Source organism: Chionomys nivalis, chromosome 16 (assembly GCF_950005125.1).
Source record: "Chionomys nivalis chromosome 16, mChiNiv1.1, whole genome shotgun sequence".
Taxonomy (NCBI): Eukaryota; Metazoa; Chordata; class Mammalia; order Rodentia; family Cricetidae; genus Chionomys; species Chionomys nivalis.
Window position 1 is genome coordinate 29,206,790 of NC_080101.1, and position 16,019 is coordinate 29,222,808.

The window sequence follows — 16,019 nt, forward strand, 5'->3', positions numbered from 1 at the left end:
TTTCCTGGCTATGGAGAAATAAAACCCATTGCCTTCCCAGGCTACTGAATGAAGTAAATGTGGGTCTTAGAGGCAGGGAAGCCTGGGGAGTCTGTTCAGGCACCTTAGAGTGAGACATTCATGGGTTACTTCTCTCTCTCTCTCTCTCTTATGATATTTATTGAGCTCTACATTTTTCTTTGCTCCCCTCCCTGCCTCTCCCCCTCCCCCCTTCAATCCTCCCCGAAGGTCCCCATGCTCCCAATTTACTCAGGAGATCTTGTCTTTTTACACTTTCTACTTTCTTGGGTTATTCTAATTGGAAGTCATTCCCCCCCCCCCCTTGATTTGTTCATTGGCATAATCTTTTCTTGAAATGGTATGGAAGGAAGGATCTTCAAGAGCAGGAAGTAAGATTCACATTTCCTCTTGTCTTTTTTACTAATTCCTATTAAGAAGATAAACGTGATGAATTTGACTAATTTTTTTTTAAATTCTGCATTTTTATAAAACTTGATAAAAAATAGTATTTCAAACTGTACAGTCACCAGAAGTACACAGTTATCAAAAACGCACACATTTCACTTGGCGTCTCCAGCACCTTCAGCTTTTTGTGCCTGGTCTGTTTTGGCGTCTCCATTCTCTGCAGGATTATTGGCATCCTTACCAGCATCGGCCTTCCTCTTCTTCCCCTTGGGTACCTTCTCTCCCTTCTTTGCAGGGGCCTTTTTATTAGGTTTGGGTTCTGGCTTTGGAGGAGCAAGCAGGTTTAGTGGACAACCTTGCCGATCTTCTCTGTGGCTCGTCCTTCACCTTGGCTTTATCTCCTTTAGGCTTTATCTCCTTTAGTATCCCCTTCAGCCTTTCTTTTGGGCATGGCGGCGGCGGGTGGGGAGTGGGGGGTGGGGGGGTGGGGGGGTAGGGAGTAGGGGGGTGGGGGGTAGGGGGGTGGAACGTCGGCGCTGAACGCGGGGCTGCAGCGGTGCGCAGCTCGGGTCCGTCCGGGGGTCGTTCTCGCTGCTTCTTCACACTGCTCCTGAATTTGACTAATTTAAAAGTAAATTGGGCACTAAAAATGTGGTTCTGTGGCTCTGGGCATTTGCTGCTCTTGCAGAGGACCCAGGCTTGGTTCCCAGCCCTCACATGATGGCTCACAAACATCTGTAACTCCAGTTCCAGGGATTTGGCACCCTCTTCTTCTCTCCGCAGGCAACAGACACACCCATGGTACACATAGACACACATAAAATAAATAAATATCTTTAAAAATTAAATTGCGGGTTGTTGCTATGGCACATGGAAGCATTTTGAAGATTTAATACTGAGGTCAAATACAAGGCTTCACATCTGTTCTTAGGACTTTACCCTGAAAGGTAATGAATTTGGGAAGACCTGAACGGTTGGGTGCCAAAAATAAATGCTATTTCTTTGTGGAACAATCATGGATAGTTGTATTAGTTGAACTTCACTGCTGTGACTAAATGCCTGAGGAAATAAAAGGCAAAAACACGTGGCTCTGGCACCATGGATTTGAGGTCTCTTACCATGGATTCAAACAGAATTCCTATGGTTTTGATGGTCAAAGCTTTTTTTTTTTTTTTTTTTTTTTTTAATGTTGGGCTCATTTAAGAATCCCCACTTTTCTTTCTTTTCAGGTTACTGTGGACTTTATGAAGCCATCGAAAGTTGGGATTTCCAAAAACTTGAAAAGTTAGAGGAACACAGATTACTTTTGCAGCGTTTACAACCAGAATTTAAGACCAGAATCAACCCAACAGATATCCTTCCTGAATTGTCTGAATGCTTGATTAATCAGGAATGTGAAGAAATCAGACAGGTAAATTAATGCAAAGGACCAAGTTTAGAGAAAAATGCTGAGACTCATGGAAATGGTTCTGTCTTGTTTTAGGCCCTCAAAGGATAATTGAAACCCATAAAAGACCTCAACTAGAAGATGGAATGACTAGAAAAGAATTTTTAATGTGAATGGGATCATTTTCCTATTTGAAGTTTAGCCTGTTCTCAGTTAAAGTTGCCTTGTTAGTCTCTCTCCCAATAGTGTTTTATGCACACACAAAGCACACTGAACAGTACAATGAATGAAAAGAAGAAATGATAGGCTCTTGGACATAGATACATTTATTATAATCGTCCCTCAGTTACTAGTGATGCAATCCTGGGCAATTCCTTTAGCATCTGTTTTTTTCATGTCTAAAGTAAGAAAAATGTACCTTAACTACATGCTGGTAGGATTAAAGGAGGTAACACACATAACAATGCTTATGTCAGCTTGATGCATAATAACATATACACAGTACATTTTAGTTATCATTAGACATAAAAGTCATAGAATACCTACTCTGTAAAATATTTATTGTTGTGTGGTTGGAGCCTTTCAAATAGCTCTGTGTGCTGATGTCCTCTTTGTGTGAATGGTTGTCATACGGGTTAGCTTTTTTGCCCTGGGATTGCTGATGGTAATGGATGTCAGGATTCAGAAGATGAGAACATTTGGCTTGATCTATTGATATCACATACAAAGGACAAAGGTGAAGGAAAGAATATCTTAAAAGCTTGTACGGGATGGGGCAAAATGATGTGAACCTCACGGTGATTTTGGTCAAATGCTACCTGATTAGATATTTTTTTCAGCGAAGACAGAGCTAACTGATCACGGTGTGCTGCGTTTGTCTCGCTCAGATCTGCTTCACCAAAGGGATGATGGCAGGTGCAGAGAAGATGGTTGAATGTCTTCTCAGATCGGATAAGGAGAACTGGCCCAAGGTTTTGAAATTGGCTTTGGAGAAAGAAAACAGCACGTTCAGTGAACTGTGGATTGTTGAAGGTGGGGTGCTTCAGGAAAGAGCCTTGGACCATACCATGCCCCTCACCATCCTCACTGGGACTTGCCACATTCTATCAGAATTTACTTTTCATGAGAGACTCTGCTCTCTTCAGATACCCAAGGCTACATCCCTAGGGAATGAGCATCGGGAGGCTGAGTTCTAGGAGGGAATTAGCCTGCTAGCCCAAAGATTCTGGCGAAGGAAAAATAAGGGTTTCCAGCACAAATTTATCAGAGAAATAACTTGAAAATTCTAGACCTAATGTTTCAAATTGCAAGACTTATCTCCCTACCAGAGTAGAGGCTGAATATTGAGGACAATAGAGAGTGATTGGTTCTCTTGCCTGGAAGCCATTCAGAACCAGCAGAGCAGGAGTGGATGAAGAATTTGCTGTGATTAAGGCAGTCTTATATGGCTTCTGGAAACTCACTCTTTTTTTTTTTTTTTTTTTTTTTTTTTTTGGTTTTTTCGAGACAGGGTTTCTCTGTGGCTTTGGAGCCTGTCCTGGAACTAGCTCTGTACACCAGGCTGGTCTCGAACTCACAGAGATCCGCCTGCCTCTGCCTCCCGAGTGCTGGGATTATAGGCGTGCGCCACCACCGCCCGGCTTGGAAACTCACTCTTACTTTGAATCTGAGTTTGATAAAAACCAGAGTTTCTAGTTTTAGTGTTCACCTAGTTTTATTTACAGCATAAATTCTTGTAGGAACTGTCTGTGTCTTTGGCGATGGATTAGCCAGAGATGAAAGCCATGAGTGTCTCCTTCGTGTGCTCAGGAATGAATCTCTTGCAAGGGTTCCTGACACGGGCTGCCGAGTGGGGAGGGCTTCACCCTGCCTACTGCTCCTAAGCGGCACGGTCCACACTTGGAGTCACGTGGTTCTAAAGGACACTGGCATTCAAACACCAAACTGAGCTGCAAACTCGAAATGATTCTCCCCGTTGCTTTAAGAAATGAAAGGGGCCCATGAGATGGCTCAGCAGAGAGAAGCTCCCTCCTGTCACTGAGCCGGAAGACCTGAGTTCCGCTTCTAGGACCTACATGATAGAGAGGACTAATTCCCAAAAGTTATCCTCCGCCTTCCACATACTCCCTGTGCCCTGAGGGACACACACAATTAATTCATTAATAAACTAAAGAATTAAAAATAAATAAATAGATTGTTAAGAAAGTGAAAGGGCATGGTTGTAAAAGCTCAATGGAAATTTAGGTTTTTAGTGTTAGGACTTTTCGGAGCTTTCACAACCAAAACCATAGTCAGATTACATTAAGATTCTAAGCCTTTTTTTTTTTTTTTCCAATCTCACAAAGGTTTCAAAATGGTCGAAAGTAAAGCTGTTGAAGATGATGAAATGGAGACGTCCAGCATACAGATTTTCATACAAGAGGAGCCAGAATGTCAGGTTCTCAGTCAGAATCCCTGCGCTCCTTCAGGTACCCGGGCATCGTTTGTTCTCAGAATCCCTGCCAACCTTCTGGTACCGGGCATCGTTTGTTCTCAGAATCCCTGCCTACCTTCTGGTACCGGGCATCGTTTGTTCTCAGAATCCCTTCCCACCTTCCGGTACCGGGCATCGTTTGTTCTCAGAATCCCTGCCCACCTTCCGGTACTGGGCATCGTTTGTTCTCAGAATCCCTGCGCTCCTTCAGGTACCGGGCATCGTTTGTTCTCAGAATCCCTGCCCACCTTCAGGTACCGGGCATCGTTTGTTCTCAGAATCCCTGCCCACCTTCAGGTACCGGGCATCGTTTGTTCTCAGAATCCCTGCGCTCCTTTAGGTACCGGGCATCATTTGTTCTTTTCCATAATGGGCTTTCTGCAGCATGTGATGCCGTTTGAAAATCCTTTTATTTATTTTCTTTTAAAGGATGATTAGGAAAGGAAAGGGAATTTGTGTGGCAATAGTGACTTCATAATCAGAACCACTGTTCCTGTCTTTCGCGGCCTCTGCTGATCTTATCTGCCTTCTACCCCTGAGAGTGTATCTCCAGTGTGTGTCCTCTGATAACTATGGTGATCCCAGAACTTCCGTGTCTGTGACATCCCAAAGCAGCCTTGTACTCTACAATAGTACCTCTGTTTATGAGCCACTTGCTCAGTGTCCTGCCTGGATCTCAGGGCTGCCTGTGGATGAGCAGGCTGTGTGCCTTCTGTTTGCCGGCATCTGTGTGGAGAGCTCAAATCAACTCACTCTCATATACATGGTGCCATGAAAGTTGCCTATGGCTGTATAAGGCCTCTAATGCTCCTTGAAATACGTGTTTATCATAATGAGACCAGAAGGTTGTAAGACATACCAAAGCATATATAACAAAATGTATCAGGAAGGCAATAAGATGAATAATAAATAGTGTTAAAAGAACATTATCATTTTTTAGAACAATATAAAAAAGATACTGTACACATGGAATCAGCACCTGAATGAAACAAGGCTTCTGTCATGCCAGGGTGATACAGTATGGGTTGTTTTAAATGTTTCAGACATACAATGATCCATACGTGTCTTAAGCAACTCTGATTTTCTCAACCTTCTAAAAAATCTCGTTCACTCTTTCCTTTTTATCCCCCTCCTGAGACAGCGTTTCTCTGTGAAACAGTCCTGTTGTCCTGGAACTCACATAAGTCCAGGCTGGCTTTGAACTCACAGAGATCCGCCCGCCTCTGCCACCCGAGTGCTGGGATTAAAGGCGTGCGCCACCACCGCCTGGCGAAAGGCTCTTTCTTTACAGTGGGAAGGTCAGACACATGAGGCAGCTTCAGGCTTTTCTGTCTCTTGACATTTTGTATGCTGACCTGTTCCTGAGATAAAGCTTCCGATCATTACACCTCCCAGTTGTGCTGACCCATCTGGGACCTGGAGGAACACATAGCGTGGTTTCTCCTTGCTAACACTGCTTTGAGAACCTGATGCCAACAGCCTGGTTCTTCTCAGCTCTCTTTGGGGGTCTGTTGTTTCTTTGTTCTGTGTAGCTTTACTTTGAATTAGACTATTCTTGCTTTCTTTTTTTCTTAATTAAGTTTCCATGCTTTAGAAAGAATCCACTTTGGCCTTTCCTGTTTTCTTGTTATTGATGCTTTATCACCGAGAGACAGGTGTGTCAAACCAACAGGGGAAGCAGGCCAGTTATTAAGAGGCTGGATTCCAAACCTCCTAAATGGTGCTCTTGTTGGTAGAGTCCGAACTCATGTCCATTGAACGACAGATAGAACACTGGCTGCTTGGTAACTTTGTTCCTTCTATATTGTAGAAGCATCTTCTAATAATTTTAATGGCCCGTTGAAACCAAGAAATTACCAACTGGAGCTTGCTCTCCCTGCTGAGAAAGGGAAAAATACAATAATATGTGCTCCTACTGGTGAGTAGGTTGTGGTAACTTATGCAATTTTCTCTTAGCCTTTTCTTCTATTTTTGGGTGCTGTGATAAAATGAAGAAGTTCAAGTTTTCCCCGTTGCATTTGCCATTGTGAAAGCTGACCTATCAACACAATGTATCTTTTTTAAAGAACATGGACAAAGCAAGAGAAATGCCTTCTTAGTTTCCTTCCGGTTCTTGCTGTTTGAGTTCATGTTACCTAGGAAGTAGCTTGATAGTTTTCAGCCATTGTTTAAACTGCTGCTGTCCCTGAAGATGGCTGATTGTTTGCAGAAGCTGCTTGTTCGTTCCCAGCTGCCTAGACCACAAAATAATCACACAGAAACTATATTATTTAAACCACGGTTTGGCTAATCACTTAAACATGTTGCCAGCTAGCTCTTACCTGTTTCTATTAATCTGTGTATTGCCACGTGGCTGTGGCGATACACATGGCTTCTCGCAACTCCGCTTTCTTTCTCCCAGCATTCAGTTTAGTTCCCCCACTCCCAGCTCTACTCTGTCCTATCACAGGCAAAGGCAGCTTCTTTACTCGTTAACCAATAAGAGCAACACATATACAGAAGGGCTTCCCACAGCAACTGATTTGTTTATCTGTCCCAATGGTGATAGAGAAGTGGGAAATAAGGACATTCTAGAGAAGCGTCTAACGTTGGTTATCTGTTTCCTTTTCCTTCCATACTAAAAGGTTGTGGGAAAACCTTTGTATCACTTCTTATATGTGAGCATCATCTGAAAACATCGCCACATGGACGAAAAGGGAAAGCGGTCTTTTTTGCTAATCAAATTCCTGTGTATGAACAGCAGGCAACTGTGTTCTCACGCTATTTTGAAAGACTTGGGTATGTATTGCAATCAGTTTAACTGCTTTTTTCTTTTTTTTAATTCTAGCTTCATGCTATAAATATGCTTTGTTTCATTTGGGTTTTTTGTTTGTTTGTTTGCTTGCTTGCTTGCTTTTTTTGTTCTTTTCTGAGACAGGGTTTCATGTAGCCAGAGCTGTCTTCCAACTCACTATGTAGCTGAGGTTGGCCTAGAAGATAGGATCTTCTTGCATCTACCTTCTGAGTGCTGGGGTCACAGTGTCATGGTGTACACTGACATGCCTAATTATTCTGTGTTGTTTCTTAAATAATTTATGCATTTTATTTTACATGGATCGGTGTTTTGCCTGCCTGTATGTCTGTGTGAGAGTGTTGGATCCCCTGGAACTGGAGTTACAGACAGTTGTGAGTTGCCATATGGGTGCTGGGAATTGAACCCAGGTCCTCTGGGAAGAGTGGCCAGTGCTCTTGGTCATTGAGCCATCTCTCCAGCCCCTGTTCTGTGTTTTTTAAAAGATATGATTTGGAGACAATTACCATAGACTTAGGTTTTAGAGGTAACTCCTTTGTGGAATAACATTTTTTGTTCAGCTCCAGCAGAAGGGCTAAGCGCTCGTGGGTTGCCCTGCAGAGGGAATGATCTTGAGACCGAGGTTAATATTTAGATGACACCAAGTGAGTTTATACTTCATTTGACATTCCTCTTTGAAGAATTTTTCATTTCCTAATGACTTGAAAGAATAAGTATACTGAGGTCAGTTATAACCAACTTGCATTTCCTGATTGCTGGCTTTTTGTCAGGTTTGAGTATTATCTTAAACTACCCCCCAGTTGTATTATTTTGGGCTTAGGGGGAACTTCATTAATGGTTGCTTGGATCTGGAATCTCACCTTTGTTTCCTTGTTCACATCGCAGTTGGTAATAAGGGATTTCTGTCATTTCCCAGGTACAGCGTAGCGGGCGTTTCTGGGGCAACGGCTGATAATATCTCAATGCAGGACATTATCGAGAACAAAGACATCATCATCCTCACGCCCCAGATTCTTGTGAACAGTCTCAACGATGGAACCATCCCCTCGCTGTCTGTCTTCACCCTGATGATCTTTGACGAATGCCATAACACCAGTAAACACCACCCGTACAATCAGATCATGTTTCGATACCTAGATCACAAACTCGGAGGGTCGCCAGGCCCACTGCCTCAGGTAGTTCCAGTCAGGTGACATCTCAGAGCAGCCCTAGTCATCCAGAATCCCACTTAGTTACTCTTGTAGCCACATTTGAGGTCATCCTCCTCACGTTCTAGGTCTGCCAGTTAGCAATGCATTGTTTAGTTTTGGTTTATTCTTTGACAAACAGTTGTCCTTGGTATCCAGAGTGGAAACCCTTTGCAGAAACCAAAATCAAGGCTGCTTAAGTCTCTTGTCTGAGATGACATTGCATTTATATATAATCTACAGGCTTTCCTCATGCATACTTTAAATCATCTCTAGAATACTAATATTGTACAGTACAATGTAAATTTTATATCAATAGTTCTTGTATTGCTTAGGGAATGAAGGTGGGGAAATTTATATGTGTTTTGTACTTGGGAAGTTAAAAAACATTTTTGATCCATAGTTGTGTGAATTCACAGATGTATAACATCTGGATTTGAGGGCCAACTGTGTGAATCATGGGCTTCCATGTACGTTGGGCATTGTTTTAGGCCCTGGGGACACTGTACAGAAGATATAACGCTGGCTCCCATACAGTTAGGTCTGCACAGGGAGCCAGCTACAGAGGAGTTGTCACAGCTCATCACGAGGTTTGCTGCTGAGCTGGGGAAAGGGTGTAGTCAGGATACAAATAAAAGCAAGGCAAGACCTAGTAGAGAAGTGGGGAGCTAAGAGGAGTTTTCCAGGGAGATGGCTTCATGATTTTCAGTACAAGGGTTCTGTGTGTCCAGAGGCACCGAGGTATGAAAGAGCCTGGCATGCTCCAAAATCCTAGAACCCTACCGTGTCACTTGAGTGTGAGGTAAGGAACAGCAGCGGATGAGGCAGAACGGGAAAGGGGGACAACTGGTAAAGCTGATGGCTATGGCAGATGCCCCTGGAGACATCTGGAGGGCAGAGCATCAGTGGGCGGGTCTATGGCTTAACCCAGGAAACGAGCAGCACCCGGTCCCACGTCACATGACAACGATCACTCCAGAGAGTCATTATTAGATGGGACAGGAAGGAAGGGAGGCTTGTGCATAAATTCTTCTTCTTCTCCATCCGAGGAGAGGCAGGTGCTTTCCTAAAAATCATCATTGTAGAAATGGGAAAAGATAGGAAGATCTGAAACCATGGAAGAGAACCGAGATGGGTACAATAAAGAGCCATGGTATAATATCAGGGGCCCGAACGAAGCTGCGAAACACGAATTGTATGCAGTTCTTTTTTTTTTTTTTTTTTTTTGGTTTTTTGAGACAGGGTCTCTCTGTGGCTTTGGAGCCTGTCCTGGAACTAGCTCTGTAGACCAGGCTGGTCTCAAACTCACAGAGATCCACCTGCCTCTGCCTCCCGAGTGCTGGGATTAAAGGCGTGCGCCACCATCGCCCGGCTTGTATGCAGTTCTTTCGCTCCAGTAATTGCCCATTTCGGGTGTACAGGTTGAAGGATGTTTAGTGTGGTACCCACAGCTTGTTCTTTTCAAGTAATGTTGGTGGTAAACAGATGCCTGACCGGTGAGTTAACCATTCAGTAATATCGAGCGATGGCTGAAGGATGCAATCTCACTGGATCTACACAGAGCTTGTTTTCAATGGCCGCTTCCCCTTCACTGAATGTTGAAGGCACTTGTTAAAGCACACAAAATGCATGGGCCATGTGTGTGACTGGAACGGACACGCCATTCCTTTGCATTCCCGCCGTGATGTTTTCCTCCTCAGTAGGAGACACGGGGAGAAAGGAAAGAGTAGCCCTGCCTGGAGAAGGCTTCCTCTCCGCTCTTACTCTCGTCAGTGTCTGGATGATAAGCTTTGATGAGTGCTTCACTTCGGGGCCCTTCTGCTCACAACATCCTGGAGAATGTCCGAGAGCCACTGATGGGGATGCTCCTTACAGGTCATCGGACTGACTGCCTCAGTGGGTGTTGGAGACGCCAAAACTGTAGAGGAAGCCATGCTGCATATTTGCAAACTCTGCGCTGCCCTTGACGCGTCTGTGATCGCCACCATCAGAGACAACGTGGAGGAACTGGAACAATTTGTTTATAAACCCCAGAAATGTAAGTGGGGCTCAGAACACACCCCTTGGGAATCTGTGACTCTGCTCCTCCTCCTTCAGCGACAGTGGATGAACTCTGATGTTGTATTTGTTGGGCAGAGGCATTCTAACCCCACACTTTAGGAATAGGCGTGTTTCCTCTCTTTCTCCCTCATCGGCCTCTCCTGAGTCTCAAAAGTAGCCTGAAAGGGACAAGCATCCCTGCTCTCTGTCTCCAAAACCCCAACACAAGCACCAGCCAGAGAGTGAAGGGGGTAGTGAGAAAATTTAAGTGTGTTGATAGCCAGCAGCTGGGTCAGGCCTCTGTGCTCCATGCCCTAGCTAGATACTACGGGGTCATCTTGTTCCTGTATGTATCTGATAACTGTAGTTGAAATAATCTAAATCATAATAGCTCTCACCAAAAGGCCAGAACAGGTTTTAAAAAATGAGATTCACTTGCAGATTATTAGTGATTAACAAACCTTGTAAGCAGGGAGGGACAGCAGTTACACATGTCTTCCTGTTAGCCTGTAGTAGAATGGGAGGGCCCAGCTCTGTTTATTTCTGAGTGTCCCCCATGGGAGACTGTGAAGAAGGTGCGTTCCACCCCACCCATGTTTGAGCCCTTGGTGTAGCACGAATAATAAAACCCAGAGACAGATATTGGGGTTCAACCTGATGATCAGAAAAGCAAAGCAGCCCAGCCACTAGAGAGGTCTTACTGCTAAGATGTCCTTAGAAAGAGAGCGAGTTCCCATCTCCTCCCACTTTTCTATTCCTCTCTAGTGCTGGGGTTAAAGGCGTGCAGCACTACCTGGATCTTTTTCTGCACTGATCCTGTGTAGCCTAGGGTGGTCTTGAACTCACACAGATCCGCCTGCCTGTCTCCCAAATCCTGGGATTAAAGATGTGTGCCACCCCTGCCCGGCCTCTAGCAGCTTAGCTTTACCTTTTGGTCTTTAGGCAAGCTTTATTCTTTTTTTTTTTTTTTTTTTTTTTGGTTTTTCGAGACAGGGTTTCTCTGTGGTTTTGGAGCCTGTCCTGGAACTAGCTCTTGTAGACCAGGCTGGTCTCGAACTCACAGAGATCCGCCTGCCTCTGCCTCCCGAGTGCTTGAATTATAGGTGTGCGCCACCACCGCCCGGCACAAGCTTTATTCATAAGGCATAAATAAAATATCTCTCTGCCTTTGAACTTCATCTGCTTCCAAGTCTTGCAAAGGCTGTGTTGCTTTCCCTGACTCTGCAAACTCTCCACATGTTATCCTGAGCCTGTGTCCCAGCTGTGCCCTCTGCATGGCTGCTGCTGTTCCTGCCTTTCTCCTTCCTTTGCTAATTTTATGGCAGCCTCCCCAGGGAGACTGACTTGCCTTCCGCTCGCTCCCTGGTGCCTTGCCTGCACCTGTACTGCAGGACTGGGTTGGCTGGGTTTCGGAGCACGCCTTTCTTCCCTCCAAGAACCAGCCTTTCGTGTAGCATTCGGTAGTTCTTGCCAGTCCTCTATTGCCGGAGCATGGTGTGTGACAGGCGATTCTTTTTCTGTCGGAAGTACACAAATGTGAATAGTAAGACCAATGAGAACACACTCGGGAGGGGCAGAAGGTGTAGAAAAGGAGAATTAGGAAAGCAGGAAAATGGGGCTGGGGTATGGTGCCTGCAGAACCCCAAGGGCAGCAGCCAGACCGGCAGAGTAGAGGCTCCAGGAAAGCGAGGCTGAGAGGCTGGGTTACAGTGAGGCAGGAGAAACCTAGAAATCTAGGCTCTGCACAGGAAGCATTGTGAGGCTATTTCAAGACTTTTGAGCATTTGCTGTGATTTGGGCCACTTACTAGTGAGTGTGGAGCCTGAGGCTTTTCAGAGAACGTCACAAGGGCAGAGAAGGGTTTGGAAATGGCAGCATTTGACCTGTGCTTCTTTCAAACAAGTCGTGTTCCTTTGATTCTAGTTTTCAGGAAGGTGGAATCACGTGCTACCAACACATTTAAGTCCATCATATCTCAGCTGATGAAGGAGACAGAGGGACTGGCAAAGAATGTCTCCGAGGAACTCGGTAAGTCTGTGCTAACTCAAGGTGAGATACTCAGTCTTTCTGAACCCAATTCCTCTTTTTAAAATGAACTACTGACCTCTTGAAATAAGAAAAAAAAAATAAATGCAATTATAAATGTAAAGCGCTTTGATTTGGGGCCATTTAGTAAATAATCATTTTACTAAATCTCAGTCTTCAGGATAAACATCCTATTTATAATGGATAAGAAAGAAAATTAGAAGATGAGGCATGTTAGCACCAATGCTTGAAAACCATTTGTTTGTTTGTTTTGCCCTCTAGGAAAATTATTTCAGATTCAAAACAGAGAATTTGGCACGCAGAGATACGAACAGTGGATCGTCGCAGTTCACAAAGCATGCATGGTGTTTCAGATGCCGGACAAGGAGAAGGAGAGCAGCATTTGCAGAGCGCTCTTTCTGTACACGTCCCATTTGCGGGTGGGTTGCTGCTGTGAATGACCAGCTTTGGTCCTTGCCTCTCCTGGGACCTGCCCTGTGGCAGCTGAGAGAACATTAGCTTCTCATCCTAGCCGAATTAAAAACTCTCCAGGAAGCCGTCCCCAACCTCATTTGTCTTCTAAAACTTAACGGCAAGTCTACAAGACTGGAAGAGAGGCTCAGAGTCTGTGTCGAGCCTCCAGCTTTACCTTTTTTATGTGGTTGGAGAAAATTGGGTGATGCTAAAACCCTACTGCTCTAGATTTGTGATTGGTAACCGCCATCTCTGAGTTCAAGAGGTGGCTCCTGTTGCCACATCCTGAAGCCTGTGTGGTCTTAGTTTGTTAAAGTCACATACTTAGAACACTCGGGGCTCTGGTTAACACAAAAGAAGGGACTAGCAGGCCGGGCGGTGGTGGCGCACGCCTTTAATCCCAGCACTCGGGAGGCAGAGGCAGGCGGATCTCTGTGAGTTCGAGACCAGCCTGGTCTACAAGAGCTAGTTCCAGGACAGGCTCCAAAGCCACAGAGAAACCCTGTCTCAAAAAACCAAAAAAAAAAAAAAAAAAAAAAAAGGGACTAGCAGTACAACCGCCACTCTGTTGTTAACACGGTGGGAAATATTTAGAGACTTGGGCCATAGCAGGTGTTCACGGAATTTTAAGGTTTAATAAACTTTCCGAGTTGGTGGTAAGGGCCTTCATTCTGAAAGGCCCATGGGTACTTAGCTATGACTTTGGAATTTAAGGGGAATGTCAGCACCACGATGTCAAAGCTGATTTGCTTTTATTATTGTTTCTTATGATGCATTGCTATTCCTCTCCCAAGGTAGAAGTTTACAATATGAAGTGAATCTACTTAATTAATATTTCTAGCTCACTGAAACAAAAAGGAAACCAGCTTTTGGTTCAGAGTTTTGTTTTGTTTTTGTTTTTTAATCATAGACCCACTAGGGGCTATTCACCTATTAAATCTCAGCTGTGCAATATGAGAAAGATTTTCTTGAAATTGGTTTTGATCTCAGTACAGCCAGTTGAACTTCAGTGTAGTGGATGTGGGGAGTTGGAAATGTACTGAGACTCACCTTTCGTTTGAAACAGAAATACAATGATGCTCTCATCATCAGTGAGCATGCCCAGATGAAAGATGCTCTTAATTACCTCAAAGCCTTCTTCCATGATGTCAAAAATGCAGCATTTGATGAGACTGAGCAAGATCTTACGCGGAGGTTTGAAGGTGAGGGTGACTCGGAAATTGTCACTGGAGGCCAGTGGCTTGATTGACAGTGTGCACGTTATATTTAGCGTATATTTATTTGCTGATGCGATTGTGCTGGGTTTAAGATGGGACATGATAGTGGCTGTGATGGAGCATGACCTTAGCATGGCTGAAACCCCAGCACTACAAACAAAAGAAAGCAAAAACCTTAGAGTTAACCTAACAGGGGGAGGGGGGCATAGGAGGGTTTGGCTTCAGAAAAATCCAATACCTATAGGCACATCTGTTCCTTTTCCACCTTTAATTTGGGAAAAGGAAAAACAGTGGGATTTGAAAAGGCTGCTTCCCACAGTTAATAAGTAGTGGTATTCTGTCTAACCCAATAAATTAAAAATATTTAATGACACCAACATGTGTTCTAATGATGTTAAGAAAGCTATGCTTTATGGATATTTCTTTGTTTTGTTTTTTTGAGGCAGGGTTTCTCTGTGTAGCCCTGGCTGTCCTAGAACTTCCTCTGTAGACCAGGCTGGCCTCGAACTCAAAGAGATCTGTCCGTCTCTATCTCCCAAGTGCTGGGATTAAAGGTGTGAACCACTACACCTGGCTTATGTATACTTCTAATAATGAGAAAAATGTCCCTACTGCCCTTACATTATACTCCAAACATGGGAACATAGTAAATGGAGCATTTCTATCGAGTAGCAATCACTACTTTTTTGTCTATGTATCAATACTATACATATGTATTGCCAGTGATGTGCTGTGTTGATAAGCATAAGTCAGTTATCTGGGGGAAAATGTATACATGAACTGCATATCTTTACTATAATTTTACTGATATGGGGGATAATGTCGCACAGAACTTACAAATGACAAACACGAAATTCTTCATTGTAAAGAAGAATTAGCCATTTGTGGCCCACGGAATGCTTTTGGTGATCTTGGCAGGACCTTTGTATCCATAGCCAACCACAGATTGCAATCCCCAAATAGATGTAGTTCTGATATGGATGCCAGGTCTGTTTTCTGTAGGAATAACAGCTAATGAGACAACAGAGACATTCTGGAGCCTCGCTGACTTCTCAGTGCAGTGAGCGGCTTTTCTTCTGAACTAGAAAAAGCCTTTTGACTTGACTCATTAGTAACAGCTAAATTTAACCTGCATTATATACTTAGCGTTTTACAAAGTCTGGACTGCCAGCGAAGGATAAAGCAAGTGTTATCTTCATTTCCGTGTGTAAGGGCTTCTACTGTGCTCGGTTTCCCACCACCAATGTCTCATTGAACTTGTGTAAAACTGAACATTAACACACACTAATATTCCCACCACACACACACTACAGATACATACATACACAATAGCTCAAGCACTAACTCACAGTAAAGTGTGATAAAATGAATTATGAAATTAAGAACCAGGGCTATTTGTTGTATTTGTCTTTAGTATAAGTCATTGAGCTGCAAGGATATAGAATTGAGTTTTTAAGGTTATTTTTAAAAACTTAACAATGACTATCATAATCCGGTTTGATCTGACCCTAGTATACCATACATTTTTTTTAAACGATAAGATATCCTGTGTTCCAGTTTTTAACTTAAAATATCCTTTTGAAAGCCCCCTTTAATCTCAACATTTGGGAGACAGAGGCAGGTGGATCTCTGTGAGTTCGAGGCAAGTCTGGTCTACATAGCAAGTTCCAGGACAGACAGGGCTGCATAAAGAAACCCTGATTCAAAAAAAAAAAAAACTAACAAATAAACAAGAAAACAAATAAAAATATATATCTCTTTTGATCTTTCCACATTGGCAGGTTCATCATGTTTTACTTTCAACGACAGCCTTTTATTTCCACCAGCTGGGTAGCCTAGGACCTGCCGAGCAGTTTCTCAGTTACCCAGTGATTGGGTTATTTTCTGTATTTCTTTCATAGTTTTGATGGTTTCAGTGACTGTCCTCGGAATCTTCTCCACAGCTTTCTAAACAGAACAGAACAGCTGTAGATTGTAGAATGTGTGAGCTTTGTATTGCTAAACTCCTTTCCTAAAGGGG

General features: G+C 43.7%; 1 protein-coding gene and 1 pseudogene across 2 annotated transcripts in view; one reads left to right on the forward strand and one right to left on the reverse strand.

Moving 5' to 3' along the window:
• The window catches only part of Rigi (RNA sensor RIG-I), a 43,216-nt gene that overhangs the window by 13,438 nt on the left and 13,759 nt on the right, over positions 1-16,019 (forward strand). For both annotated transcript variants that reach the window (XM_057790988.1, XM_057790989.1), the window contains exons 3-12: positions 1,635-1,816; positions 2,680-2,824; positions 4,138-4,260; positions 6,076-6,183; positions 6,890-7,043; positions 7,973-8,231; positions 10,119-10,281; positions 12,207-12,311; positions 12,591-12,748; positions 13,849-13,984. In XM_057790988.1, the coding sequence (XP_057646971.1) occupies positions 1,635-1,816; positions 2,680-2,824; positions 4,138-4,260; positions 6,076-6,183; positions 6,890-7,043; positions 7,973-8,231; positions 10,119-10,281; positions 12,207-12,311; positions 12,591-12,748; positions 13,849-13,984 (1,533 nt within the window). The remainder of the gene's footprint in view (positions 1-1,634; positions 1,817-2,679; positions 2,825-4,137; positions 4,261-6,075; positions 6,184-6,889; positions 7,044-7,972; positions 8,232-10,118; positions 10,282-12,206; positions 12,312-12,590; positions 12,749-13,848; positions 13,985-16,019) is intronic.
• LOC130888119 (non-histone chromosomal protein HMG-17-like) lies at positions 481-856 on the reverse strand (annotated as a pseudogene).